Below are 23,402 nucleotides of genomic sequence, written 5' to 3'. Positions count from 1 at the left end.
AAATTAGCACAGTTGGGTACTGGCTAGCTCTCCTGCAGCGGCTAGCTCCGCTAGCTCCTTTAATGTGTATAAAGCCGGGGGTCACAAAAGGCGCTAAATGTGCTACCTATACCCTGGACTCACCGAGGCTACCCATTTTCCTCTGCTGTTTTCCGATAGATATATAGTTTCAATAAACTTAAACATGTTGCTACTTTGACATAATTTGGCGGCTTTATAGTATCATGTAGGACTGTGGTCTTCTTTTTTTATCCATCATGTTACTCATAATCTGGTATCTGTAGGAGGGGCAACACAATGCTGACCTATCATGAAAAAGTGCAAGCAGCATTTAAGCGCCGAGGCCTCACTGTTGGTTCCACGGTTGTTGGGCCATGTCACTTGATCTCTTGAATGCCTTTCCTAGCCAAGGCTGCATTCTCCGCATTGAAACTTTCCTCCTGCATTTACTTTTGTACCCTTGACTTTTTGTTTCAGCGTGTTAGTTTTGTCTTGAATAAAAGCTCTCACAGCATTATGGCAGAAGCCGCTGGTACCGCCATCGGAATTATATCCTTTGGCCTTCAATTATACACCGGATTGTCAGAATACCTCGATGCCGTCAAGGGACGAGATGAAGACCTCCTCCAGGCTAGAAACAATGCAAAGACCTTGCAATGCTCCCTTAAGGCTATTGAGGATGCAATGAGCAAGGTCAACGGCGACCATGCGATAGCCCAAGACGCCGTTGAAGAATGCAAGAGCTCGTGCCAAGCTGAGCTTAAGGCTTTGCATCAACTTCTTCGAGATTTGAAAGGAGAGGCAATTGGTCCTGCAGGCCCGGTCTCGAAAGTCAGAAGTTCCATTCACAAATGGAGCTACCCTTTTAAGAAGAAGAGCATTAACAGGCTTGAGGAGAGATTGAAGTCGGCCAATAATGTTCTCAAAACTGCTCTATCGACTTTACAGCTGTGAGTTAAGGTGTTCCTCTCATATCGGCAATCGTGACTAACTTGCACTCCGCACCTAGGGCAATTTTGAACGACCAGAGCACAGCTATCTTGGCCTTGCAGAAGACGGTCGACGTTATTCACATGAGAACAGAAAATGCCTCAATAGTGACAACAGAACAAGGCATCGATCTCAGCCAATCTCGACAGCATAGCCGGTCCAATTCTCAGTCTATGTCCATGTCTGCCGAATCGAAGCTCGATGAAATCCTCACGCATCTTCGTGACGCGGGAACCGCACAATCACAAATTGCCCGACTTGTGGCATACCCGCAAGATTTACAAATCTTATGCAATGCTGTTTCGAATGTGTCATCCGCCCAGCGACCACCACCCGAGTTGCCAGCCCTTCAGCCTGTAAGCTCTGACAGCCGTCTGAGTATTGGAACTCCGGGATTCTGTCGCTGTGTGAAGCGTCAGAACCTGCAGCGCAGCGCCGTCCGCTTGGGTCTAGTGTTTTATGAGACCGAGCTCACAGAGACGACACATCACACGCCAGACTGCCCCTTATCACAGATAAAGACCCCAACCCAACGGACGAGAAGTGTCCTTGGGGTCTCGATTCCCAACATCTTGGGGATCCTGACAACCGCTATCGGTATCTCAGTCTCTCTCACAACTGGGGCTGGTGGATTTAGCATTGGCCAAAACATCACTTGGGCTGCAACAGTGGATGAGAGATCCTCCCCATCCTTTAAGATTATCAAGACTCTCTGTACGCTTAGGATATGGACAGAGCCGACTCTGGGTAATGAACAGTACCAAGTACTCGCTAAGTCATGTGTACGACGACTTCACCATTGTTACATCAATCGTCAAGCCTCTCCAGTCGACATAAACAGCGCCGGCGAATCAGTACTTGACACCCTCACATCAGGGATGAAAGGCGATGTGAGCTAATTTTGATCTGAAATACAATTGGTGCATATTCTAACTATAGATTTTCACAGTCATGGAGGAAAGGAGGAGATGGTGTTGCACTCATGTTTCAGTCTCTTGCTAGTTTTGACGTGCCTGTCCTCTACGATCGTGGTGGGGAGTAAGTTCATAACTATACCTTTTATTCACTCATGCAAGCGATATGAGATATGCTAATCGTTGATATAACAGTCTTCGCTTCCTATCGCTTGTTTTGGAAAGCAACTGGTTACTTAAAACCAACATGCTCCCTGAAACCATGTCAGCACTTCTGTCTCGATGTGGCGAGTCGACAAGACATGACTACAGGAGCGTGAACGGTTTCGACAAGTACCCACAAAGACGAAGAATTCTCAAAGAGTTTCCGCAGATCGCCGAAAGTAAGTTTAGTAGTGTTAGGGAAGTCAACTAGTCCCTGGTAAGAGATACTAAGACAAACCAGGCCTCGGGTTTAACCCGTTAAGCATCGCAGTTCTGAGGGAGGATGAAGAGGACATCCGATTCCTGATAAAAAGATACCCGTCACTCAGAACGGACGTTAACTATTGCGGACAATCACCCGTTCACATAGCTGTCGTGGTTGGAAATCTAGACATACTGTCGCTCGTTATCGAAAATACTGACCCCGAAGCCATCAACATCATGGACAGTATGAAAAGATACCCAATCGATTATGCTGTCTCCCATTTTCTTGGGAAACCAAAGACAGATGACCAGCAGTCATGTGTCAGTTGTAAGATGGTGGAGCTACTGCTTGATTCAAAGGCAGTTCTATATGAGCAATCTCTGAAAGATGGTCTATGGGATTCTTGTACGCGCACCAAGAAAGCCATTATCCGACATCTAGCACAGAGGAGGAAGGAATTGGAACAACTGGCAGTATCAAACCTCCCTGCTACTGAGGTACAAGCCCTTGGTCTATGCAGTGGTTGGATCTTGGACCGAAATGCTTTCAAAGTGCAACGCTGTCTCACAGCTAGATCCTGCCATGTACCAAGTTACCTCAAGATACACTCTGAAGAACGCCCGGCAGTGTTGCAGGAGACACCCAAGTCTGTTTATACATATATACTTGACAGAGAGACTGCCGAGTATGCCTTTTCATTAGGATTCGACAGGGAGACAGCTTTCATCGACGTGTTTCGGCGCGTGACAAGTAATATTATCCAAAGAGGTGGACGTGGTTGGCCCTCTCCCTGGTACATTGACTGGATACTCAACGGCGGCGGAGACCTTGCATTGACTGTACCAGTGGACTTCATGCCCGGAGTCGCTAGCCAAGCAACGTGGGCCCATTACCTCATGTCAATTCTAGGCTACAAGGCAAGATATTATCCTTACAGACTCTACGATAATCTTTTGCCTCTGTCAGTTGCAGATACAGCTTTCTCTGAGGTCCTAGGCGACGATTGTCGATGTCACTGCTCCTTGCAGGGCTGCACGCCTTTCATCAAATTTCTCGAAGGCCTTGGTTGCCGCCGTCGGTTCCCTCGAACCTCATTTACTCTGACAGAGGGTATCAGATCCTTTGTGGCAAGCGCCCAGGCTCTGATTGCTGGAGAAAATGCTGGACAGAGTTGGATGCCTCGTGCCATCCTACGCTACGCAACATTCTGTGCATTAGGACTCCGTCATACTTGTTGCAAGCATTTAAATGGTGGGTCACGCTACAACATGGATTCCGATGAGATCGATGAGATACATGAAGAGGATTCTGTCACTCTACAGCAGTTGGAAGACCTCGTTACATATTTCGGCAACGGCTACGGAAGCATGACCACTCTGGACAAGTTTTTAAAGGAAGTTTGGCTTCCAAAGATGGAAGAGGTATATCGAGAGATCGTTTCTTACAATATGACCGAAGAGGAGCTCAAGAAGGCAGAAGCTTGCGGCGTGAAGCTGGCTATTGCTGACAAACCTGTTCTGGGATGTGAGCCACCTCAAGTCATAGATTGCAACACGAAAGTGGATGTTGACGAGCCTGAACGTATGACTGATGATGCACCAATTGGCTTGGAAGGTTGGATGAAACGATTGGACGAGATCGCGATAGATCCCGACCGGCCTGTATTCGTCAATCCTGCGGGCTCCAGCACTATTGCTGGGGGCCAGACCGGTGTCTAGTACCTTACATAGTAGTGCCATAAGTTTAGACACGGCCAAAAGTAGCAGTGGAGAACAATGAGGGAGAAATGGAATTGTATGATAGATTGCGATAGAAATCAGCGCCGTTACTCTAGATGATATCATGGTCACAAGGCTTTCCCTCGAAACCAGTGACATCATGTAAATGCAACGAAGCAGCGTCTCTAACCCTCTTGATAGAACCAACGGTGGTGTTGGACGGTATCTTGGGAATGAGCTTAACACCATCAATAGCAAGCTTGCTCAAAACATGTGCAGCAGCCTTCGCATTAATGTGAAGCGTCTCAGGAACAGGGTTAGTAATGTTGTCGCAAGCTTGGTGATAACACGCATCCTGCTCGAGACCAGTGCCAGTGAAAAGACCACCAACTGGCTTTTTAATGACCTCACGGAAGGCAACGTAGTCGGTTCCACCGGTGAGACCAACGGGTGTAACTTCGATCTTTTCCTTCTCAAAGAACTCTCGGAAGAGATCCTCGATGACATCAGAGCCGGGAGGTCCACCGGGACCTATCTTCTCGCCTGTTCCGTCGAAAACACCAAAGAAACCACGAGATACCATGTCGAAGTTGAGATAAGCCAAGAGGTTATCAATATCATCGGTCTTGAGGTTGTTGACGTAGTAGCGTGATCCGACGAGACCGTTCTCCTCGGCGCCCCACCATCCAAATCGGACCTTGAGTTTGGTGGAAAAGTGCTGTAGAGCCTTGGCTGTCTCGAGGATAAGCGAAGTTCCTGATCCATCGTCGTTGATGCCAGGTCCTGCTTGGACGGAGTCAAGATGAGCTCCCAGCATGACGACGTTCTCGCCATCGCCTCCTTTAGTTTCGGCAAAGACGTTCTGGGTGATGCGGGTTTCTATGGTCTGGATGATCTTGACGAACACTTCGAGTTTCTCGCCAGCATCGAGACGAGCCTTCAGTGCCTTTCCGGGGTCTTGATCAATAAGTCCAGTGGGAACGTACTCCTTTGGGTTGGGTGCCGATAGAGTACCGGCTGTAAGCTTCGCTTCATCGGAGTTATAAATAACAACCACTTGAGCACCTGCTGCTGCGGCGGGTTTGACCTTTCCAGCAAATGTAGTTCCATCAGGGCAAAGACCGCGCTCAACGAGTACAACCTTTCCTTCAACATCTAGCCCCTCGTAGTTTGCGGCATCACATGCAGCTGTACCTTCAGGACCATGAACAAGCTCAGCTGTTACACCATCCTCAGAAGTACTGGGTGTATAAGTCAAAGCGACAGTTCTGAAAGTCTCGTCATCGACGGTGACCTCAGCCGCAAGCGTTTGAGTGAAGTTGGCGGGGAAATCTTGTTTCCAGGTCTTGAAGCCCTTTAGTTTGGAGATCTCGTGGTAGATGAAGTCAACTGAGGCGGCGTAGCCTGGAAGACCGAAGGCGCGATTTCCTCCGTTGGCGTATGCGATGTCGTTGAGTTTTTTCAAGTTGTGCATCAACCTGTAATCGTCAGAGGAAAACACCTGAGGGAGATGTTATGACGTACCCCTTCTCGGTGATGAGCTTCTGAAGCTTCTTTGAGCTCACCAGAGGCTTAGTAGCCTCTGTCAAAGGCGAAAGAGCCAGAAGAGCAGCAGCTGTAGTAAACTTCATGATGAATGGCTTTACGTCTCATCCAGAGACTGGAGAGTAGAATACTTTTACCTTTTATACCCGGAAAATGCCCAGGAGAAACACCCCTCATCAATCCACACAAGTCCCTCCAATTCTTCAACAATCTTGCGTGATCCGCCCCGCAAATATCTCTATCACGGAGTAATCATCAACGTTTGGCAACTAGTCCGCGAAGATCAGTCATCAATCGGGAAGGTCGGTAATTGACGTTGCAACATGCCAAGACCACACTAAGAATATGCATAATACCAACTTCCCGATCTGTATACAGCCTTTATCTCGACCCCGCTGCTGGGTATCTTGCGTGCGATGATTATCTTGGAAAATAGCCTGATAGATGCGGCCAAGAGGTTCGTGCCAAGGGGGAGGGAATCTTTGTCATGGCTTGATGGTTCATGGGATGATGAGTAAGTGGCTGTAACTGGCGTACGGAGCTTACGAGGGACCTTTTGTTTCTCTTGGCCAAGTGGAGATAGTGTTTATGTTGCATCGAGAGACGTCAGTGGGCCTTGAAGTTATGAAAACAACGGTCTCTAGTTTTTCTATTGCTTGGTAAGCGAACGAACTACTTTTATCAGATGGATCTCCGCCCAATACAACAATCATCGCTGGCTGATATCCTATGCAAAGCCTTCAAAGACAAGTTTCTCGCCCGAAATAGAACCCTGGCGGTTGAGATCCATCGCTTTCTCAACTGAAGACGGACTAAGCTGTCCCATCAGACGGACCGGAGATGGCTTGAGAGACTCGTTTCCTAGTAACGTCTCTAACTGCGCATGGAAATCGGCACTGAGTTTGTGATCATTCATTTTCACCTATTAAAATGTTAGAAGAACGACCTCAGGCAGATTGCTAGTGGCCACTTACAGGCCAATGCGCTTTGCCTCGATAGCTATGCTCTGTAGGGAAAGCAGTAAAAACAAAGACATCCGTGACCTTGATATGAGAAGGAACGTCCTGTGTGTTTGCTTTACCTGGGCGAACGGTACATAGAACGCCTCCTGGTTGACTGATGGACCTGGCTGCAGTGGCCGACGAGGTTTCGTTGCCAACTGTATCAAAGACATGCTGCAGGTTTGGCACCGCTGATCTAATCTTGGATACAACTTCCTCATCGTTGTAGTCAAAGACTCGCTTTGCGCCAGCTTGTCGCATCTTATCGACGCTTTTAGGGCTGCAGGTAGTGGCGACTTCGATGTTGTGAAGCTTGGCGATCTGAATGGCGAAATAGCCAACGGTTGCTACCAATAATCAGTACAATACCCGTTGACTACAGATCTAAATACGTACTGTTACCTCCCCAGATCAACAAGGGGGCCTTTTCTCCTGTCTTATCAGAACTGAGTGCAAGGCAATCTTCCGAGAAGAGAGCAAGCCATGCTGTATTAGCAGCCAATGGAACTGAAGAAGCCTCCGCGGGATTAATGCTCCCGGGCACTTTGAAGGACAGTCGCTCGTCAGCGATTGTGTACATCCTTCAAATTCTGATTAGCTTCACTGGAGAATGGTTGTCTTGCAAAACTCACGAGTAGGCTCCTAAGCCCTGGATCTCTCCTGCAACACATGAGCTACTCCTCTATTGACACATAAAGGCTCTGCCAAACTCACCGCCCCAGACAAAGCCAGCAATAGTATCGCCAGTCTTCAATTTAGTCACAGTTGAATGGGTGTCCACGACTTTCCCAGCAAAGTCGCAGCCTAGCACTGCGCCATCCCCGAAGGCGTTGACGTCAAGAGCCAGGCCTTGACCAAATCAGCGGCACGAAACTTTTACCATTGGCGGCTGAACTTACGATCAGTTGGATTGAAGGCTGCGTAGTCGATTTTGACATATACCTGATGGTCCTTCAAGGGAGGCAGAGTCACATTCCCTTGAGTCAGGCCTTTGCCTTTTTGGATAATGGCAATTGAGTCCATCGTTGATGTTGACTGGTGGGTAGATGTTAGTTTTTGGTGAGATGGGATGTGAATTAGTGGATAGACCCTTATATAAGTACGCTGAATTATTAATCTGACTAGCACCACTAACCCCGCTTTAGAACTTCCACTCAGCGCCCATGACAGCACCGTCAATATGCTCCCGCCTATACACGCATTTAAACTGTCCATTAGTCAATTACAATCTCCTCTTGTAATGGGATGCTTACAGGAATAAACTTGATATTTTCTAGATCCCATACTCCGCTTCTGGCGTAGACATCATTCTTGAGGACAGCTAGTATGTCGGCTTCGGATTTGGCTCGGGCGACGATGGCGCTTCCGTTGACGCTATCTCCGGCCAAAGTGCCTCCGCCCATTTGGAATAGACCAGAGTCGATATGCTGGAGCATTTCTTTGATATGTGTTCTAAAAACCATTTATATCGTTCAAAGGCACGATGAATGCAGTTACTTACTCCCTTACTCTCATACGCATCTCCAATGAATCTTTGTCATCGGGAATAAGGATAATCCATTCCCTCACCGGTTCCGATTTCGTTTCAGGTGCCATGCTGTCGTGATCTGAGCCACGACGCAGCAGCTGCATAGCACCAGGTTTATGATATAATTACAGCGCCCTACGCCTTGAGTTATGCATCTTCTCACCTGCGAACATCGGAGGGGCCAAGTCGCGCCCAGGCTCACGCCCTCGAGCCAACTGTGCTGCACCAAGGCTTAGCGTGAGGCGTCCATCTACGCCTGAAAATACGCCCTCCAGAGCCTCTCCACCTGCAGCTGTAGGTCTACGTTATATGCCCCACAATGACAACTAAAATCGTGAAACAAACTGGGGTTGCATGGCAGTACGAAGGAAGACACTCAGTTCAGAAGTGCGTATCACCTCGATCTTTATGTTGCATTGAGAGATCAAACTACGCAATTGGACTAGATAGGGATAAAACAAGAATAGGTCAAGGAGTTTGTGGGATTACTGAAAAGTCTTAAGCCGTGTGTCTAGTTCTCGAGTAATGTCTTCCACGATAGATTCTTCAACAATGCCCTTCTGCCAAGTAATGCTGATACTGAAATCCCCTCTCCTGGTGCTTACACAGTTGAAACCCAACGCGGGACCAGCAACAAAACCGCATTGCGTGAAGACCAATCTCTCAAGCTTGATACCGCTCCCTTCTGGCGGACATATGCTTGAGACTGAACCCAGATTAGAAAGCTCATACGTGTATCGTCTCTCAGTACCGCTTTGGTGTTGACATTCCCGTAGAACATCAGAGACTTGGCTGAGTTTGGTAACCATACTGCCGTGCGGGAACTCCTTGACTTTTCTGGCTACTTCGTTGCTGAAGCGGCGCGCAAGGTCTATAATAAGCTGCTCCTCTGTGTCAGAGCCACGGTGATAGTCTCTGAGCTTCTGCAAGTCCTCTCGAGATACATAGCTCGTCAGATAAGAGATATGGTTCACAATGTCTCCGTCAGAGGCTCCAGTATGTCGCCGCGCCGAAAAGGGCGTAACGGTCCGAAATCCAGGGATATTTTCCTTGATAGAAGCATTTAGTGATGCGCATATGATAGCGTGAAGAAGTCCGGTAACTGTGACGTTGGCCTTTTTGCACTTTCTAAGCAGGGCAGAAAACGGTGCTGCTGGGACTGTCACTATCCGAACACGAGATTCGAAGTTGACCGTCGGTGCCGAAGGTATAGGGCCTCCCCCCCAAACTGGCTCATCAGATTTGTCTGGAGTTGTGCAGGTAGTGCAGTTACAGGAGAGGCAGCCCACGCGTTCTTCGATTGTCGGTGGAGGGTCTTGTACCTCGTTCAACTCCAGGGGCCATTTTGCGGGCACGGGCGTGTCGAGTTTGAAATTGCTCATCAACGATGCATGGAAAGCAACGCCGCTTAACCCATCAGAAATAGCGTGATGTGCAAAGAAGGCAATGTGTAGCGTGATAGAGGGTCCAGACGCGTAGTTGCTGGTATGCTTCATAATAACAACTTTCCACGCTGGTTTGTTTTCGAGCCAGAGTTCTGAATGTCCGTTCTCAAGTACTTTTGATAGAGTATCTTCAGTCTTACCCCCATCCTTTCCATCGTTACCATTAACATCTTGGCCATCGATGACCTTCAAAACATCCTCGCGGTCGAATGCGCGGATCTGTCTAAACAGCGGGACACCAGCCTCTTTCGCGTCGCAAATTCCATAGCGTAAACCGGAATGCTGTCGAATAGTGGCTTGTAGAGAATACTCGAGTGCATTATCAAGTTCGTTCAACAATGAGTCATTCGGGAGCGATATGTTGTACGTTGCCGTTACACATGCTGAGCGGTATTGTCCCAAGATATGCCGGGCCGAATAATATCGACCCAAGACACCTAGAGTCACTGGAGCGTGCTTGGCCATTTGTAGACGGTAGTTGTAGTTCACTTCGATATGGCATGCACAAAAAAGAGGAGTAGAGCAAGACTTTAAGGCTTTGAGGCCTTCCTAGCCCCACATCGTCTGAGTTACACGAGGGATTTTGCGGAACGAGGTTGTCTCCTCAATGACGACGAAACGTAACGTCTGTCGGCAGTACGATGAACAACAGGATTATGTAATCTAAGTTGTATAATCGCCTGAACAAGATATATTCTGTAGTTCTTCTTATTCCACAACAACACCCCATTCATGGTCCTCGCCTCCAAACATAATATCCTTCAGCCAACTCTTGATCCGCGTGCCATATGCACTGCCTTCGTCTTGCTTGTGCGGCAAGTCAATGTTAAAGTCACCGACCCGAATTGTCGATACATTCTTGATGAAAAACTGGAATAGATAAGTCAATTGCCTCGCAGCTCGATTAAGATCACTCACAGCAGTGCCAGACACGAATGCCTCTTGAAGTAGGCCATTTCTCCAGGCCTTCTCAATATCTTTGATCGTAAATTTTGCTTCTCTGACCTCGAGCTCCTCGGAAAGTCGGCTTTCAACCAGATCGAGAACAGACCTTCTAGTGACACCATCGAGAATGACTCGGTCCGTCAATGGCGCCGTTAGTAGAACTGGCTTAGAAGTCTTTTCGTCTCGAACGACTGCGAAGAAATTACTGGCCCCAGCCTCGGTGACTTGTCCTTCGTCTCCGAGAAGCCAGAGTACCTGATCGTAGCCAGCCTGTTGTGCTTCGCAATGAGACGCAAAACTAGGGCCGTAATTCGCACCGACCTTGGCGTAGCCGAAACCGCCAGGCCATGCTCTGATGGTGTCATTCCTCGATGTGATGAGGCGTAGATCAGATCGTGGGACTGTACCGGGAGGCGATTCCGTGGAGAAGTCGGGCCAACAAACGAGGGTAACCATCAAGATGGCTTCTTTGGGAATCTGGATACCAAGTTGGCGACCGGTTCCGATTAACGCTGGTCTGATATACCGAAAGCTGCCGGGGTCTGGTAGCCATCCTATTCACGTTTGTGAGCCAAATTTCTCTAATTGCGATCTTGATATCACTACTCACTTTTCGCATCAACGCGAACTAAAGCCTTGATCAATTCAACAAGCTGCTCAGGATCAAAACTTGGCAGTGAAACTCTCTCTGCGCTCATGACCAAGCGCTCGGCATTTCGATCCGGTCTAAATAGTCTGACGCGGCCATCGAAACCACGGTAGACTTTCATGCCCTCGAAGCACTGCGTGGCGTAATGAAGACAGGAAGCAAGAGGTGAGATCGTCAGGTCGCCGAACGGCTTGATAACCGGGGCTTCCCAGCCGTTCTGTACCGTCCAGCGACACGTTACCATATGATCCGTCGCGACATTCTGTTCCCATAAGTCGGCGGAGCCAGGCTTGGGGACATCTTTTAACTCTGTTGTCAAGTTGAACTTGAGCTTGGATGCATCGAGCTGTCCCTTCGCGGACGCTGAAGAGCCATTTGTGCCGTTTGTAGAAGTTTGTGCAGACATGGCGGGATGCTATGAAGGTGTGTAATACAAACGCCCACTTCTTTTCCGCCTACTCTGTCGTGGATAATAAATACTCAATGCGATGCACCCTATCTCGGCTGCTGGTTTAGCCCTTTCGTGTCCAGAAGCTAGCTCCCTTCACTTGCAGAAGTGGGTCATGTTGAAGGGCGTAAGCTAATTTTGCGCCCTGTGACAACGCCAGCGATAAGGTCGGTTGCCATCTCCGATATGCCGATCCCCTCCTCGTACAATAGCCCAGACTCATACGGAGTATCCAACGAATAGATTCGGAATGAGTGCATCGGGTTCTCCGCGAGGGGATACATTAGCTCACGAGGATGACTGGCTCTCGTGGCTTCACCATCATGACGATGTTCTGGACAGCAATCTCGGGATCCATGGCGAAAAGGCAGCCGATGTTACCGACAACGGCCCGTCCCGGACAGGGTTGCAACACTTATCAATGGAGTCATCAGACTCCATAGATTGCAGGGCATCTGGAGAACTCCCATCCAGTGACACTTTGGCTGAAGATGTCTCATGGCTATCGTCCAGTGGATACTATGGCGCCCCCTCAGATTCCTCCGTGGGGTCTGTAGACTCACTGACCTCACCAATCGCATCGGCTTCTCGACTGAGACGACGAAGGAGACACACACACCAGAAGATCAACGCGGCACGAGAGAGGGAGACGGCTAAACGAAGATATCAGTGTACGTTCTGCACAGACGCTTTTAAAACGAAGCATGATTGGCAAAGACATGAGACGACCATGCATTTAACCCTCGAGCAATGGAAGTCAGTAAAGAAAAGAGACCAGCCTTTGTCTTACAATGACTGACTTTTATGTAGATGCTCAAGATTTGGACCGATAATACAACAGACAGATGGAAACTCATACTGTATCTTCTGCAAATGTCCCAACCCCTCGATAGACCACCCAGAAACTCACAACTACTCAGCCTGTGCCGCTCAACCAGAATCCGCACGATTATTCCACCGCAAAGATCACCTCAGACAGCACTTACGTCTCTTTCATCAAGGATGCAACTTCAATGACTCCATGAAGAGCTGGCTATCGTCGATAGATGATGTTAGATCGAGATGCGGATTCTGTGATGCACAATTGGGCACTTGGACAGAAAGGCAGAAACATCTCGCTCTACACTTCCGTGCAGGTGCAGATATGAGAGAGTGGAAAGGTGATCGGGGCTTTGACAAACAGATTGAAGACCTCGTGGAGAATGACATGCCTGCGTTCTTGATAGGAGATCAGCGCCGAACCATGGAGCCATTCTCCGCTTCAAGGGTAGATCACCGTGTCGACACATACCCATTGAATCCGTTCAGCGCCAATGAGACGAGCCCTAGGCAAAACTCAAGAGAATCGGAGGTTCCTCATTCTCATCAGGAGGTACAGAGGTTGTTGTTACAATATGTATCTACCGAGATCTCACAAGGCCATGTGCCGTCAGATCGACAGATACAAAGAAAGATGAGCGAGATTATCTATGGGCCGGATAATTCTTGGGATTCGACTTGGGCGGATAATCCTCAGTGGATGGACATGTTTCGGAAGAAGGCCGGGTTGATTAGTTTACCTCTTAGTGGAGGGAAGAATGCATTTATTGGGTTCTAATTCATTAACTTCTACAATTAATGAATATGATTGCTCATAAAAGAAAAACCTCAAACAGGAACAGTAAAGCGTTCCAATTACGCGACCTGGCTCACCAACTTATCAAACTCCTCATCTGTATGCTCCTGAAACGTCCTGAACTTCGCATCCAACAACGTCTCTCCATTCCTAAACCTCTGCATCGTCAACTTCTTCCCCGACAACCTCTTCGCCTCAAAAAGATCCTCAACATCAACTAGCTCAGGCACAACAGTCGTGCGAAACTCATAAGGCACTCCACTGTTCTTGATGAGATCAATGCTGGCTTCTAGAAGCTTTGGCTTGACCTTCTTACCCGTGACGCGCTTGTAATTCTCCAAAGCACACTTGATGTCCATTGCAACAAAGTCGGCGAGGTTCTCGGAAAATACTTCTTTGAGGACATCGGGTGATGTGCCGTTTGAGTCGAGCTTTACACTTATCCCAGCGGTCTTGAGGATTCTCAGGAAGGGGAGGAGACCTTTGTGGATGGTGGGTTCACCGCCTGAGACAACGAGTGACTTGTGAGACGTTAACGTAATGTGACGGAAGACGTCTACAATTCTAACGTCGTCACATTCTCCTTGGACTAACGGACCGTTGTGACACCATGGGCAGGCGAGGTTGCACCGGGATGTAAACATGATGGAAGCCTGCATCTTGCCGGGGTAGTCACTCAGCGTACTCTTGATGTAGCCAGCCACAGGTAAGTCTTGAATAGCAGCGACTTGCTTCTCCAGTTCTTGAAGTTTGTTTTCATTGCTCAGTCCAGTCTCATACTTGTACACCTTTCGCTGCACAAACTCCTTCGACTTGCCACGATTCCAATCCCTCGTAGGTCGGAAGTACCCGACGATGCGCGAGTAAACCAGCGTCAACTCTCCGCATGCTGTGCACTCTGGTTGTTCGCCCGCTCTGTATCCGTGTGTCGGACATATACTGAAGGTTGGAGTCAGTGTGATGTATGGAATGCGGAAGCGTGCGGTGAGAGTCTTGATCAGATCTCTAGCCAGTTTCCAACTTGGTAATTGTTCACCGAGGAACGCATGGAAGACAGTGCCACCAGTGTAAGAGCATTGAAGTGCTTCTTGATGGCTCATGGCTTCGAAGAGATCCTCTGTCGTGTCGACAGGTAACATCGTCGAGTTTGTGTAGTAAGTAGGAATTTCCTTATCAGGGAAGAGTTCCTTGTCGCGCTTAGCAAACTTATAACATGTACTCTCTGCGGGACTGGCTTCGAGGTTGTACAGGTTACCCGTTTCTTTCTGGAATTCTTGGAGTTGGTCCTTGATGAACTCTAGAACTTCAAGGGCGAAGTCTCTTTGTTCACCGATACCTTCACCGAGAAGATCCACGAGTGCCTCGTTCATGCCGTGGATTCCAATGGTGCTGAAGTGATTCGTCCAGTAAGATCCAGTGCGATGCTTGGTAGCTGATAGGTAATGAGCGGCGTAGGGATAAAGAGTCGAGTTCTCGTCCACAAGTTTTCGCTTGATCTCCAAAGAGCCCTTGGCCACTCTTAACGTGTTGGTCAACTTTGTCATGAACGTCTCCTTCGAGCCATTGGATCGGTATGCCAGGTTGGGCAAATTGATCGTGACGACTCCAATAGAGCCAGTCAATGGACTTGCGCCATACTGGCCACCGACTCTGCAGTGAAGTTTACTGAGATCTAGTCTCAATCGACAACACATAGAGCGAAAGTCCTCAGGGTCGAGGTCACTGTTAATGAAGTTAGCAAAGTATGGAACACCATACTTGGCTGTCATCTCCCAGATAGACTGCCACCGAGGCGATTCCCAATCAATTCCATCTGACACATTATATGTCGGAATAGGAAAAGAAAAGATATTCCCGTTTCCATCGCCTTGCATCATGACTTCAGCAAATGCCTTGTTGAGTATATCCATTTCTTCCTGAAAGTCACTGTATACCCAATCAGTTCGTAATTCGCCACCAATAATAACACATTGATCGCCGAGTCGTTTCGGGCAAATGAGATCGAGTGAGAGGTTCGTGAACGGGGCTTGAAAACCGCTTCGGGTCGGGACGTTAAGGGAGTAAACGAAGCTCTGAACATATTTGAACACATCGGTATAAGATAGATTATCGCTGCGGATGAATGGCGCAAGGTACGTGTCAAAGCTAGACAAAGCCTGGGCACCAGCAAGTTCACCCTGTAGCGTAAACAGAAAATTGACGATCTGATTGAGCGCAGTATTGAGATGTTTAGCAGGTCGACACTGGATCTTGTTCTCAACACCACCAAAGCCTTGGAGGAGAATGTCCTCAATGCTCCAGCCAGAGCAATACGCGCTTAGGAAGCCGAGATCATGGATATGAAAGCGATTCTCGTGGTCATATTGTCGGATTTCTTCGGTGTAGATCTTTTCGAGCCAGTATTGAGAGATGATTTGGTTGGAGACGTATTGCATGAGTCCTTGGTGGGAGTAGGTTGAGTTGGCGTTCTCGGCGGTCTTCCATGTTCCTTTGGCGAGATACTCGTCTACAAGGCCAATGTTTGAAGACATGTTGAAGTCGAGGTATGTTCAATTTAGGATTTAGAGTTGTAGTTCAAGTGCATGAAATTGTATGCGATCTTGACGCGATATGCAAGATCGACCTGCAACCCTCTCTTGCGGTTCAATTACTATTTAATGTTCTACAGTGTTTACATTCAACGCGTCCTATATCGCGTCTTTACCACCGTCAATTTCACCGAACACTGGTGTGACTCTGACGACACGACCCAGAATGGCCACACTTTTTGCCCTAAAAGCTCTGGCCATGTTTCCGGAACACGCTCCTCACGCGTTGATTAGTAGGAAAGGTCGGATGATGGGACCACGAGTCGAACGCGGTAACTCGTGACTTGGCGTAAAATGGGCCGATGGAACAGCCAATTGTGGTGTATGTGAGTCAATGGCTGGAATTGGAGTTGCGTGACTTGGTTCTTGGTTCAAGGGAGGGCGTTGACGCGTTAACCTTGCTTATCGTTATCGTTTATCTTATCTGTCGATCGATCGCCAACGTCACCTCTGCCCTGAACAATCCTTAGGATGGGTTCAGAGAACTTAGACCTAACATAATGCCTTTAGAAAAGGGCTCTCTTTGCCTCAATTTGGGAGAGCCTAAGCCTCCATTTCTATCTGCAAGAGAAGTTCAGAATAAACGATACCTGTAGGATGTTATTATAAATAAAGGAGTTCGATATGTCTTAATTAGTTTTATCACAAAATAAGACCACCATGACAGTGCAGATACCCGAGAAAAAATTCTTTTCCTTTATCTATGTCTCAGAAGTAATCTAAATATTGAGTCAGCATGTTATTCACATTCTGCCACTAAGCATATATGTTGTCTGTCACCTACAGTCACTATGTTAATACTTACAGTTATCTTCTGCAGATGATTGACCAGGTTCTTAACCACCCTCAAAGCTCAGAGGAATAGATATAGAGTAATACAATATTTGGCGAGTTGTTGAGAATAACATATCACTGCCAAGGATTATCCCCGTCTTAGTGTCCCAAGTAACGTTTTGCTTCGCAACAGTTGTCGCCGCTATCGAAACCTGACAAACCTGATCTACCAAGGTAAAGGGTATAATTATCTTGATCCAACCAGGTGGAACAAGAACAGATCCGGGCTCATGTTGATAGAACGACTTGTACCTTCGAAAAGGCTGTTGTGGCAGAATGCCTTGTTCAATCTGGTTGATACTAAGTTAACATAATATTGTTCGATTTTATCGTTCAACCTACCAAGTCACCAACTACCTGATCAATTATCATATCATAGTTGTGAATCCACTGCAACTCGACCAATGGGGTATTTGGCACTTCTCGTAGACTTTCGTAGTTAATTCGGAGAGTTGCTTCTTGCAACAATTGCTGAACGGCGTCTGAGACACCGAATACCTTAAAGACTAAGGGGACGCTCATACGGAGCGCGAATGCGTGTGAATTATCGACGGGGCTTGCAGAAACTCTTTGACCAGCTTCAGCTGACTCGTGCTGACATTTGATAACGGAAAGAGCAGTATAAGACCCTCTCGCTGGCAGTGACAGTACTGTTGATATTGGCCTTCCACTCTCAAGAATAGAGATAAATTTCGCGTAATCACCCTCGCCGAGGACTCCCGTACCCAGAGCTGCGCAAATGTCCCTAAAGCTATTCTCAATCAGTCACTGAGGGGTTGAACATTCCGTCACAGGGACATCTCACCGGTGCTGGGGATAACGATACTTGAGAATAAATGCGGGTGCGAGGGGCAAGGACCCCTGTATCTCAGGATGTATGCAACGAAGCGTCGGGAAACATGAGTCGAACTCTCCTGTCTCCTTGGTATAATGCGTCAGAAAGAATGGCGAGATGCGTGCTAAGATGCAATCAGATAACTGAACTAGAAAGTCAATCTGATACGTACAATACAAAAGAACCCCTTCAAAGACGCGATGGCGTGTTCCTCGAAGATACACTCGTTCCATGGCTTGGATCATGGCACGCAAAGCAGACATGTACCTCTGTATCGTCAATTCACTTGTGTCACTGATCTGTATCTTGAACTCTTGGTAAGCTTGTTGCTTTCTCCCCAGATGCCAATCAACGCAGCACAATGCGATTATGAAGAAATTCCAGAGATCTGACTTGGCGATTCTGTTTTCCAATATATCTCTTGTCTTCTGCAGTACATTCTCTGCTGTACTGTAGCCGTAAAGGTCACGGGCTTGTTGCCACTGACTCTCATTCTGGGGAATTGATTCGCGAAGCTTTGCCAGAATGTCTTCATTTCGGCTGTGGGGTGTCCTGGGTTGGCTCGTTGCGAGCTGGAATTGAACGAAGGATCCTTGTTCTGGCCGAATTGGAGGCTGTTTGCTCATAGTTAGATGGTCTAGTCTCGTCTTATTCCCAGTCTGATATAGAAGAAATTGGTGTGTTTTGGGGGAGCGGGAGACAAGCGGTGAGATTCCTTGCATGAGTTCTATTGGTTGACCTCCCAGGCATAAGAGTTAACAGAAATTCGACACGCTTTCAGAATACGGCCAATTAAGCAGCCAATAACAGGCATCATAAGGTGGCTTTGCAAATGAGGCTAGCCAACACCAGAGCTGGTATGTTATTCCGCCATATAGAGTGCTCACGAAGACATTATCATTTCTACTATAAAAATGCCGGACTTTCGTCTCCTGGGCACTTGTTATGATCTTGGACTGATTTGGAAAATAAGATCAAGTGATCAACGTTATCCGCAGCTTCTAATAACCGTAGGCTCACGGAATTATCTTGACTGACTAATGGAGTTTGATATATCCGAGCCATGTCGGGTTTATCATGACTGTAGTAAGCAAAACTATTTAAGAAAGCATAAAACCTATTAGTTGTGGCAAATTTAATAACACTTTTGACTCTTGATTTGACCCAAAGAAAGACTTTGAGAGCTATTGAGCAAAATGGCATTTGTTTCCACCACTAAGCGTATCCCGCTCCATGACAATGTCTGTATTCATGTCGAGCAGTCATCTCCTTCGCGACAGCCTCAAGACCATCCAACCATTATCTTTCTCCATTTCTGGGGAGGATCTTCCAAAACATGGTCACCCGTCAATGGCTTAATCGCGTTATCCTTCCCAACTGTCCGGCTCGACTTTCGCGGGTGGGGTAGCTCTACTGGCCCTACAGATGAGACCGAGTACTCCATCCTCAAACTCGCCCAAGATGTTGAACAGGTCATTGAGCAACTCGAACTGCACAAATACATCATCGTCGGCCATTCAATGGGGGCCAAGGTCGCTCAAGCTATTGCAGGACGAAAGCTTGTTAGCGGGCTTGCAGGTCTAGTCCTACTTTGTCCAGCGCCACCTACGCCCTTGATGTTGCCTGAGGAGATGCGGGATCAACAAATCAGCGCCTACAACAACACGCAGAACGCTGAGTTTGTTGCCCGGAACGTCCTCACAGCGAAGCCGTTGCCTGATGGTACTATCGAGGGGATTGTGGAGGATATGCTAAAGGGCAATCCATCTGCTAAAGCAGCATGGCCAAGATATGCTATGATTGAAGACATTCAAGAGCTATGCAAGAGGATCTCCATCCCTTCAATTGTCGTCGCTGGAGCCAAAGATCAAGTTGAACCTGTGGCACGTGTCAAGGCTGAGGTTGGTGGTAACATTTCTGTCGCCGAGTTTCTTGTGCTGGATAAAGTTGGACATCTGGCCCCACTGGAGGCACCGAAGGAGGTCGCAGAGATCATATATAACTTTGTGTCAAGTAATATCTAGGAACTCAAGAATCGAGGAGCTACGGATATCCCGCTGTGTCATACTTTTGAGTTTGAACCTGGAGCTTGCAGCTGCAGGTGCTAGTTGAAAATGATATACTCGTAATGTCCTTTGCCAGATCTGCTTCAAAACTATCCACTGACGAAAGTTCCACCATTTCAGTTTGGATTCATCCTTGTCCTCAGAGGCCTCAGGTTCGAACTTTCCCAGTATCATTGATGTTTCCCAATACGTATATCTCACATGCATATCCAACACAAAATGTCTTTCCTGTTCTACGAATTCTCTACTGCCTGTTCCAAGGGATCGACCTCAGATCTCACAAAGGAACAGCAATCATTAGTCCACGGATGCTTCATTATTCATCATATTTGTTTACTACCACAGAACCTTGGTACAGGTCTAGTATTGGCGCTCGAGCTCCCTTTCTGCTCGATGTTCACCTCGACGCTTAGCCTCCTCCTTGTCAAAGAAATCTAGACCCTTGGTCTCAAACTCCCGTTCAACGAAAACACCAACGGCTCCGGCTAGGAATTCCTTAGCCTTGGCATGGCTATCTGGCTTGCCTGTACACCTATCAGTACTGTCTTGTTAGGCATCATTAGTTGATCTCACCATTCTTGGCAACATGATCCTCGTATGCCTTGGCAGCTTCAAAGGCAGCAGCACCTCCGATGATCTCGTGGGAGAGCTTGGCGTGATGCTCTTTGTTCTTAGAGTATTCGTCGTACTGGTTGAATTGCTCAACGACCTCGGTGTTGCCTAACAAGTCAATTAGTAGGGATCTAGTAGGTACTGCTCAGGAGAACTTACTTTCCTCGAACCAACCCATTGTGAATGATGTATTTAATGATATTGAATAAATGATAAAGATGTAGGATGTTTGAATAAGAATGGATGCACACAGAAAAAGCTTCAAACTTTATACCTTGAGGGGTCCAGGGGTCTCTACTCTATCCTGCACATGTCGATTCTATTCTAAACTTGGAAACAGGCGGGCTGCCTCTAGTCGAGTTTCAAGCCATGACGGTGTGCGAGCCAGTAGTGGCTGAAGTCGTAGCTCATCGGATCTCACGGCTCACAACACAAGGGCCACTTCGGCAATCGATGCCGTGCGAGCTCGGATAAGCGGCGCGCTCGAACTCCACTGGAGGACGTAATCATCAATCAAATCAGTGCTGGGTTTTAAAGATGGGGGTTTCAGCTGGCATTGACGAATGTATTCCTGACTGTCTACGCGGTGACTGGAGATGCCGTCTTTGCCGGGAGTTTGAGGGGATTGCCACAGCTTGCTAATACCTCGTGGGAATGGCGTGGAGGGGGATAAGTGTGAAGGCATGGGATTATCGCGGATTTACGAGAATGGCATCCCTGAAGGAGAGGGGAGCTGGCTAGGGAGACCAGAATCAGACTAATTTCAAAGCAGGAGGAATAAAATGGACAGTCATAATGGTATATTTGCTTGAATCATGTCTAGGTATTTCTTTCATCCCCACGGCTGTATGCTGGTGAGTCTTGTTGTTGTGATACCCCGAGGAGGCTGTGCCTCACTCTGACGCAGGGACTTTCTCCCAATCCCGTCAAGGGCATCCAGCCCACTGTCCCGGTACACAGTGGTCGTCATACCTGGATAGAATGACGGTGAAGCAAGCTGGGTCTGGGCTCCTCAAGCTTACCCCGTCGATCTAGGCCCTCGACGCCGCAATGGCTTTCGGCATGATCTAAAATCGTCCCGAGTGATCTAATTGGCGTCCGGCTGTATCCGCGCGTGGCGGGGTCATTGGCCTCCAATATTTGAGTTTCGTACTGCATCACGCTGAGACGCCTTCATCCAGCTGGGTCATTGCGTAATTGAATAGCTGTAGCAGCTCTTGTCGTAACGCGTCGTAGCCAGGGCCAGTATGTAGTATCAACCCATCGTCGCAATAATTGCAATGATGCGACGATTTGGTAGATACCGAAAATATCGCCCGTCGAACCGAGCGAAGTCTCTGACCAGATAATCTTGAACAATTAGCACAGCTGCGATAAATGACGCGGGGTAAACTTACGGTTCGAGAATCTTGACGACTCGCTGCGATAAAGTTCCACGTATTTCCCTGCACGATCAATCCAGGCAAAAAGCCCAGATCATCAACCGAAGGCGCCTTTTCCCCCTCGTCAATAGGCACAGAGGCACCAGCGTCAACGAGTCGTTGCAGAAGGGTCAGGTGTGCTGTTAGAAATGTCGCGACTTGGAGATTGGCAGTATCCAAGCCTTCGCCGGGACGCTTAGTCTCGATGGGAATGGCGATTGGATTGCTCAATAGCGATAAATCGTCTGTGGGGTTTATTGACAGGCCGGGAAGACGGGCGCGAACGGTATCGACGGTGCTGGCGATGTTTGAATCGTTGGGATCGTGGTGAGGATCGAGGTAGACGCAAAAGTCGATCTTTTTGTCGGGCGCGAAACGGATGCGGTAGTCGGGGATGATGGAAGCAGATGAACTGGTCGCAAATATTAACACAGAGTCTAGAGTGGACGAGGGACTTCACTTACCAAGATGTCACGTTGACAAGCCGCTGGAACGCACCCTTCGATCGGTTCCGAAGCGCCAAGCAGAGCAGAGGGAAGTGAACCTCATGATTCCACGCTGCCTCAGACCTCCCCATACGAAGACAATCGCCCGCGCACTCAAGGATATACACCACATCCTCAGGACTCGGTGTAACCCCCAATTCATCGCGACGTGCAGAGCAGCAGAATTCTTTATCCTCGTACATAGCAGCCATGTCCGGATGTAAAGCCCTCGCAGCTGTCTCATCCTGTATACTCTCCAGCCCATTCTCTCCCAGAATCCCCCGTCCTCGACTGAATTGTAATAACTTCGTTCGCATTTCTGCTAAGCTTGGTGGAAGACCTGAAGGATCAGACATGGCGCGCGTTCCGACGCCGTGGGAGGATAGAGCCATTGCTGCTAATTGCTTTCGGGGCGACGAAGCACCGGAGCGACCGCTCGCTGAGGACATGGACGATGTATCGCTGGGTAGATGGACACTCCGTAAAGGTCTGGGAGTCTTTTCTTGTTCCCCTTCATCGTCAAGTTGTGCATCGTTTGGACTTGGACTGAGAACGGCACCCTTGGTTGTCTTTCGTTTCTTTGTTGGTGCCATTTCGGCTGCTGCTTGACAGGATGTCGGAGAGTCTGGAGGTGGTGTAGGCTGTTTGCACGTATTTGCAGTAGGCTTAGAGATTGGTAGATGATCGGAACTGGTCGAGCTGTAGCTGCGCTGTCGCTTGCGAGACGATCGTGTCGCTTTTGGTGGTTTCGCTGGGTCGAGGTCGTGAGGATATGCAGTACCGTCGACCTGGCGCAGCCATGAGAGGATATCGACAGTCATTTCTGAAGATTCAGGCAGTCTTTGAGGAAGAACGAAGCGCTAAATGCTTCTGTATCGGCATCTTGGCGGTTCGCGATCATGTTATAATGCTCGATTGCGTAGATCAATTGAGAGACCTGAAATGGCAAGGTGGAGTTGACTGGACAACAGCCACGAGTGCACGGCCACAGCACCAGCCACGGTCTACCCTGAAGCTGAACAATAAAACTCGGAAATCGTATTCAACATGAGCCTGTCCGTTGTATAATGAGATTGATGAATGGGAAGCAGAAAATGACCCGTATATAACTGCGTGACAGTAAGGGTGACAAGTCGTACGCTGAGATACGTGATGGTCGCAGGTTTCATGGTTACTGGTTACTGCACAAAATGAGATTCAATAATAACGCCCCGCGATAGCTTCATAACAGACAAAATGAATAGCACTTCATCGCATCAACCAGCCAAGCGCGAGGGAGAAGTGACTACGATGCACGACTGTGAGTAAACGAAAGTAAATGTACTGGCTCACTATGCAACTCCGCGACCGCGAT

The 23,402-nt window shown here is 48.2% G+C and overlaps 12 protein-coding genes across 16 annotated transcripts; 3 read left to right on the top strand and 9 right to left on the bottom strand.

Moving 5' to 3' along the window:
* Positions 1–516: 516 nt before the first annotated feature.
* FVEG_10557 (hypothetical protein) lies at positions 517–4,222 on the top strand (the record flags this gene model as incomplete). The annotated part of the gene is made up of 5 exons (XM_018899715.1): positions 517–950; positions 1,010–1,880; positions 1,940–2,028; positions 2,100–2,287; positions 2,350–4,222. The coding sequence occupies 5 exons, from the start codon at positions 517–519 to the stop codon at positions 4,029–4,031; spliced, it is 3,264 nt and encodes a 1,087-aa protein (XP_018757834.1). The 3' UTR covers positions 4,032–4,222.
* Positions 4,144–5,662, bottom strand: FVEG_10558 (hypothetical protein; the record flags this gene model as incomplete). Its single annotated transcript, XM_018899716.1, has 2 exons — positions 4,144–5,509; positions 5,556–5,662. 2 exons carry the CDS (start codon positions 5,660–5,662, stop codon positions 4,144–4,146), a joined length of 1,473 nt encoding a protein of 490 aa, XP_018757835.1.
* Positions 5,663–6,165: 503 nt separating this feature from the next.
* FVEG_10559 (hypothetical protein) lies at positions 6,166–7,633 on the bottom strand. 2 transcript variants are annotated; one of them, XM_018899717.1, is made up of 6 exons: positions 7,477–7,633; positions 7,292–7,426; positions 7,210–7,237; positions 6,974–7,158; positions 6,551–6,924; positions 6,166–6,498 (listed from the first exon to the last, which is right to left on the bottom strand). In XM_018899717.1, the coding sequence occupies exons 1-6, from the start codon at positions 7,598–7,600 to the stop codon at positions 6,304–6,306; spliced, it is 1,041 nt and encodes a 346-aa protein (XP_018757836.1). In that variant the 5' UTR covers positions 7,601–7,633; the 3' UTR covers positions 6,166–6,303. The 2 variants fall into 2 exon arrangements, with proteins under 2 accessions (XP_018757836.1, XP_018757837.1); XM_018899718.1 differs by having other exon boundaries at positions 6,974–7,237.
* An 85-nt stretch (positions 7,634–7,718) lies between these two features.
* On the bottom strand, positions 7,719–8,173 carry FVEG_16829 (hypothetical protein; the record flags this gene model as incomplete). Its single annotated transcript, XM_018906068.1, has 3 exons — positions 7,719–7,784; positions 7,831–8,029; positions 8,079–8,173. The coding sequence occupies 3 exons, from the start codon at positions 8,171–8,173 to the stop codon at positions 7,719–7,721; spliced, it is 360 nt and encodes a 119-aa protein (XP_018757838.1).
* A 397-nt stretch (positions 8,174–8,570) lies between these two features.
* FVEG_16830 (hypothetical protein) lies at positions 8,571–10,015 on the bottom strand (the record flags this gene model as incomplete). Its single annotated transcript, XM_018906069.1, has 1 exon — positions 8,571–10,015. The coding sequence occupies one exon, from the start codon at positions 10,013–10,015 to the stop codon at positions 8,591–8,593; it is 1,425 nt and encodes a 474-aa protein (XP_018757839.1). The 3' UTR covers positions 8,571–8,590.
* Positions 10,016–10,113: 98 nt separating this feature from the next.
* FVEG_10560 (branched-chain amino acid aminotransferase) lies at positions 10,114–11,860 on the bottom strand. The gene is made up of 3 exons (XM_018899719.1): positions 11,106–11,860; positions 10,469–11,049; positions 10,114–10,420 (listed from the first exon to the last, which is right to left on the bottom strand). Exons 1-3 carry the CDS (start codon positions 11,548–11,550, stop codon positions 10,259–10,261), a joined length of 1,188 nt encoding a protein of 395 aa, XP_018757840.1. The 5' UTR covers positions 11,551–11,860; the 3' UTR covers positions 10,114–10,258.
* FVEG_10561 (hypothetical protein) lies at positions 11,843–13,189 on the top strand (the record flags this gene model as incomplete). Of its 2 annotated transcripts, XM_018899721.1 has the most annotated exons (3): positions 11,843–12,348; positions 12,403–12,452; positions 12,513–13,189. In XM_018899721.1, 3 exons carry the CDS (start codon positions 11,843–11,845, stop codon positions 13,187–13,189), a joined length of 1,233 nt encoding a protein of 410 aa, XP_018757842.1. The 2 variants fall into 2 exon arrangements, with proteins under 2 accessions (XP_018757842.1, XP_018757841.1); XM_018899720.1 differs by having other exon boundaries at positions 12,403–13,189.
* Positions 12,334–15,970, bottom strand: FVEG_10562 (ribonucleoside-triphosphate reductase; the record flags this gene model as incomplete). 2 transcript variants are annotated; one of them, XM_018899723.1, is made up of 2 exons in its annotated part: positions 13,135–13,468; positions 13,524–15,738. In XM_018899723.1, 2 exons carry the CDS (start codon positions 15,736–15,738, stop codon positions 13,425–13,427), a joined length of 2,259 nt encoding a protein of 752 aa, XP_018757844.1. In that variant the 3' UTR covers positions 13,135–13,424. The 2 variants fall into 2 exon arrangements, with proteins under 2 accessions (XP_018757843.1, XP_018757844.1); XM_018899722.1 differs by having other exon boundaries at positions 12,334–15,970.
* Positions 15,971–16,631: 661 nt separating this feature from the next.
* Positions 16,632–18,090, bottom strand: FVEG_16831 (hypothetical protein; the record flags this gene model as incomplete). The annotated part of the gene is made up of 4 exons (XM_018906070.1): positions 16,632–16,919; positions 16,972–17,380; positions 17,435–17,588; positions 17,637–18,090. The coding sequence occupies 4 exons, from the start codon at positions 18,088–18,090 to the stop codon at positions 16,632–16,634; spliced, it is 1,305 nt and encodes a 434-aa protein (XP_018757845.1).
* Positions 18,091–18,615: 525 nt separating this feature from the next.
* Positions 18,616–20,522, bottom strand: FVEG_10564 (hypothetical protein). 2 transcript variants are annotated; one of them, XM_018899726.1, is made up of 4 exons: positions 20,302–20,522; positions 20,104–20,250; positions 19,074–20,054; positions 18,616–19,006 (listed from the first exon to the last, which is right to left on the bottom strand). In XM_018899726.1, exons 1-3 carry the CDS (start codon positions 20,318–20,320, stop codon positions 19,891–19,893), a joined length of 330 nt encoding a protein of 109 aa, XP_018757847.1. In that variant the 5' UTR covers positions 20,321–20,522; the 3' UTR covers positions 18,616–19,006; positions 19,074–19,890. The 2 variants fall into 2 exon arrangements, with proteins under 2 accessions (XP_018757847.1, XP_018757846.1); XM_018899725.1 differs by having other exon boundaries at positions 18,616–20,054.
* Positions 18,661–19,488, top strand: FVEG_10563 (hypothetical protein; the record flags this gene model as incomplete). Its single annotated transcript, XM_018899724.1, has 1 exon — positions 18,661–19,488. One exon carries the CDS (start codon positions 18,661–18,663, stop codon positions 19,486–19,488), a length of 828 nt encoding a protein of 275 aa, XP_018757848.1.
* Positions 20,523–20,925: 403 nt separating the features above from the next.
* FVEG_10565 (hypothetical protein) lies at positions 20,926–22,986 on the bottom strand. The gene is made up of 3 exons (XM_018899727.1): positions 22,028–22,986; positions 21,540–21,975; positions 20,926–21,492 (listed from the first exon to the last, which is right to left on the bottom strand). The coding sequence occupies exons 1-3, from the start codon at positions 22,867–22,869 to the stop codon at positions 21,316–21,318; spliced, it is 1,455 nt and encodes a 484-aa protein (XP_018757849.1). The 5' UTR covers positions 22,870–22,986; the 3' UTR covers positions 20,926–21,315.
* Between the last annotated feature and the right edge of the window lie 416 nt (positions 22,987–23,402).

Source organism: Fusarium verticillioides, chromosome 11 (genome assembly GCF_000149555.1).
Source record: "Fusarium verticillioides 7600 chromosome 11, whole genome shotgun sequence".
NCBI lineage: Eukaryota > Fungi > Ascomycota > Sordariomycetes > Hypocreales > Nectriaceae > Fusarium > Fusarium verticillioides.
The sequence above is the reverse complement of the archived record's forward strand: the minus strand, read 5'-3'. Positions and strand labels throughout refer to the sequence as shown.

Bases quoted from the DNA above. Each gene is read 5' to 3' on its own strand.
- FVEG_10559 (XM_018899717.1), bottom strand. From the start codon at position 7,600: ATGGACTCAATTGCCATTATCCAAAAAGGCAAAGGCCTGACTCAAGGG. The intron at 6,925-6,973 runs GTACGTATTTAG...GATTATTGGTAG, and splicing joins GTTGATCTGGGGAGGTAACA to CAACCGTTGGCTATTTCGCC. The intron at 6,499-6,550 runs GTAAGTGGCCAC...ACATTTTAATAG, and splicing joins GAGGCAAAGCGCATTGGCCT to GTGAAAATGAATGATCACAA.
- FVEG_10560 (XM_018899719.1), bottom strand. From the start codon at position 11,550: ATGTCTGCACAAACTTCTACAAACGGCACAAATGGCTCTTCAGCGTCC. The intron at 11,050-11,105 runs GTGAGTAGTGAT...AAACGTGAATAG, and splicing joins AGTTCGCGTTGATGCGAAAA to GATGGCTACCAGACCCCGGC. The intron at 10,421-10,468 runs GTGAGTGATCTT...TATCTATTCCAG, and splicing joins CATTCGTGTCTGGCACTGCT to TTTTTCATCAAGAATGTATC.
- FVEG_10564 (XM_018899725.1), bottom strand. The intron at 20,055-20,103 runs GTGAGATCAACT...ATAGGTGTACAG, and splicing joins GGATCATGTTGCCAAGAATG to GCAAGCCAGATAGCCATGCC.
- FVEG_10565 (XM_018899727.1), bottom strand. From the start codon at position 22,869: ATGACTGTCGATATCCTCTCATGGCTGCGCCAGGTCGACGGTACTGCA. The intron at 21,976-22,027 runs GTAAGTGAAGTC...ATTTGCGACCAG, and splicing joins CTTGTCAACGTGACATCTTG to TTCATCTGCTTCCATCATCC. The intron at 21,493-21,539 runs GTAAGTTTACCC...TAATTGTTCAAG, and splicing joins GTCGTCAAGATTCTCGAACC to ATTATCTGGTCAGAGACTTC.